Source organism: Octopus bimaculoides, chromosome 2 (genome assembly GCF_001194135.2).
Source record: "Octopus bimaculoides isolate UCB-OBI-ISO-001 chromosome 2, ASM119413v2, whole genome shotgun sequence".
NCBI lineage: Eukaryota > Metazoa > Mollusca > Cephalopoda > Octopoda > Octopodidae > Octopus > Octopus bimaculoides.
The window spans coordinates 39,289,076-39,292,346 of record NC_068982.1 but is presented as its reverse complement, the minus strand read 5'-3'; the positions used below and the strand labels follow the sequence as shown (position 1 = coordinate 39,292,346).

General features: G+C 32.3%; 1 protein-coding gene across 2 annotated transcripts in view; it reads right to left on the bottom strand.

Moving 5' to 3' along the window:
• The window catches only part of LOC106879951 (uncharacterized), a 143,466-nt gene extending 140,671 nt beyond the window's left edge, over positions 1-2,795 (bottom strand). The window contains exon 1 of one of the 2 annotated variants that reach the window (XR_001410684.2): positions 2,522-2,790. Coding sequence is in view for 1 of the 2 variants with exons in the window: in XM_014929711.2 (XP_014785197.1) it covers positions 2,522-2,546 (25 nt within the window). In the remaining variant the exon portion in view is untranslated. Of the gene's footprint in view, positions 1-2,521 lie in introns of both variants that reach the window. The other variant, XM_014929711.2, reaches the window with a different exon arrangement.
• Between the last annotated feature and the right edge of the window lie 476 nt (positions 2,796-3,271).

The window sequence follows — 3,271 nt, the reverse complement described above, 5'->3', positions numbered from 1 at the left end:
GTGTGTGTGTGTGTGTGTGTGCATAAACATACAGACCCTGATTAAACCATTCAGCAGAATAAGCACGTGCTTTGGGGACTGAAGGAAGTCGGCAAGCCTCACAGTTTATTTCCGGGGCTGAATTTACCATGAGACATACAGAAAATTTACATAGGCCTTCAATAATAATACTAATGACTTCTTCATTTTAACAATAATAATGATGGTTTATTTATTTTAATAACAATAATAATAATGTTAGAAAATAATAAAATATACAGAGATTAAACGAATAACCGTTCTTTTTTATTCTTGTCCCCCAAGGATGAGTAAATACCTTGTTTATATTGCTCTGTTTTAATTTAACGTTAAATAAATATAATTAAGAACCAGGTTATATTTAATATAGTTATAGGGATCGGACTGGAGTTTGGGTGGAAACTAAACTCAGTTATTAATCGTATTATTTCAAATTTAACATTAGTATACCTTAAATGTCTTATCTGTTAAATAATGGAAGGGTCGAAAGGAGGATGGTGGGTGAGGGGGAGGAGATGCATCATGGTGGTTTTTATACTTAGGGCGTCAGTTGGCCTTAATCCTGTCTTGTAATTATACATATATGCATCTATTAATATTGTATGAGTTCGAAACCGCAAAGGACTTGATTAGACTTGTAGAGTGCAATCAACCAGACACACACAAACACACACACACACACACATACATACATACATATATATATATATATATGGATGTATATATCAGAAAATATTGTTTCTTTCTGTATGTTCATACATACATATATATATGCATACATTTTCGTAGAGATAGTATTATTATTCTTTTTTTTTTTATTATTACTATCATCCACCACTATCCCCCCCTTTTTTTATTAACCTTTGTATACTATGTATATTTCCCTTCTTTTTCATTGTATACCGTGTATACTTACTCATTATTTTAAATTATTTATTTTATCGTTTCATTATACGTAAACCCCCACACTTTATGTCTATTTTCTATTGCACCCCGCCCTCATCTTTCGCCCTGGTGGCAAATAAATGAAACCATTATTATTATCATCATCATTACTATTATTATTATTATTATTATTATTATTATTATTATTATTATTATTATTATTAAAATCACACTCACAATTGGTACTGGTGGCTCGTTCATAGACACGGAAGCAACTACGTGCAAGCAGAATTGTGATCACATGCATTCACGTGCTAATAACATCGTATCATTTCAATGCATGTAGCAGCATGTCTTTAGTGACATATTTATATATACGAACATTAAACACACACACACACGCGCGCGCAGACAGACAGACAGACAGGTAGATAGACAGATAGATAGATATGCACGTACGCGCGTGCACACACACACACACACATACATATATATATATATATATATATATATATATATATATATATATTTGAGCAAATATGCTCATATATAATCATATACAAAAATACGGTATCTATATACAAGAAACATGCTTTGAATCTAGTGAAGTAGGACAGTTATTAAAGCTCATAAAATTAATATAAAATAAATATCTACTTATAACTGGGACATATGAACAGAAATTATATATTCTGATATCTACTAATAAAAGCTGACTTTACTTCTGGAAGTACCTGAGTGTTTGATGTTGTTTCTTTTGATTAAAACACCAGTCTCCTGCTTAGTACGAGCACGAGAAGAAAGAGAAACTCCACTCCATGAAAACTAACGAAAATAAACAAACAGGTCATATCAAAAAGGAAAGAAAAGTCGAAGTTTATATTTAGATCCAGTTTATATAGTTTCTTAAGTTACAAAGTTACATTTTACAGCGATGTTTATGTTACTAAAATATACGTATACCTTGTGTTTTTATAGTTATAAAAGAGGAGAGAAAGACCCAACACGCGGTGTATATCCGGGAAGTACGTGGATTTTGTAAGGAGTTATGGGAGAACTACCATTAAGGCGAATATTTGAAGGTAGAATATCTTCAGAATGATAACCGAGTGGAAAAGCCGGTCGTCATAATTTCAGAACACAAATGTGCTTCGTTACGATGTGATGAACGTGTGTGTTATTGACGTGCACACATGTGTGCATGTGTATGTGCATATATATATATATATATATATATATGTGTGTGTATTTGTGTGTGTGTGTGTGCACTGTGTTAGGAAGTTAAACAGACACAAAGGTAGATAGCTAGATAGAGAATACTTCAGCGTACATACGTGCATATACAGGTAAATAAATAGATAAATAAATACACACACACACACAAACACAAACAAACACACACACACACACACACACACACACACACACACACACACAGAGGCAAACAAACATACACATGTGCATATATATATACATTAATACATACACGCGCACAATAGGAATAGTAGTATCAACGATGTTTATGAATATATATATATACATATATATATGACACAGAAACACACACATATACAATAGATTGACTTTAGTAGATTCCTAGAGAGAATGTTGGACTTACTTGTCTTTCCGAAGCGGACAAGCATATGTTTAAGAAAGATATTAACGAAGTCCACGATATGTACAGTGATGCATGAGTGCTCCGCTACTCTTTTGCTTAGAGAGTTGCGGTTAGTCGAGAGTTTTCATCATCGGCACCAGGGTGAATGCTTGTACGACTACTACTACTAACTACTTAGTAAGGAATAGCTGCAGCTGTTGATGGGAAAATAATAAGAAGAAGAATGAAGAAGGAAGAAGACGATTACGAAGGAGAAGATACAAGTATGAAAATAAGAAGACGAATAGGAAGAAGAGGGAAAAATAACAGATAAAAGAATGAGGGGGAGTGTGAGGGAGAGGAGGAAAGAAGGAGGTAAAAGGAAAGACGGAGGGGGAAACAGTTGAATCGAGGTGGGGGAGGCGCTTTTTTTTTTACCTAGCAGCATCTCAACACTAAAGTAGTTAAAAAGAAAAGCAAAACGAGGACAAAAAAAAGAAATAAAGAAGAAAAAGACCGGAGAACGCTACCCTTTATACATATATATATATAATATATATAATATATGTTTTTTATAGGTGTATATATATATATATATATATGTATATATATATGTGTGTATATATATACATACATATATCTATCTATCTCTCTCTCTATATATATATATATATGTGTGTATATATATACATACATATATCTATCTATCTCTCTCTCTATATATATATATATACATATATACATACATACATACATACATACATACATATA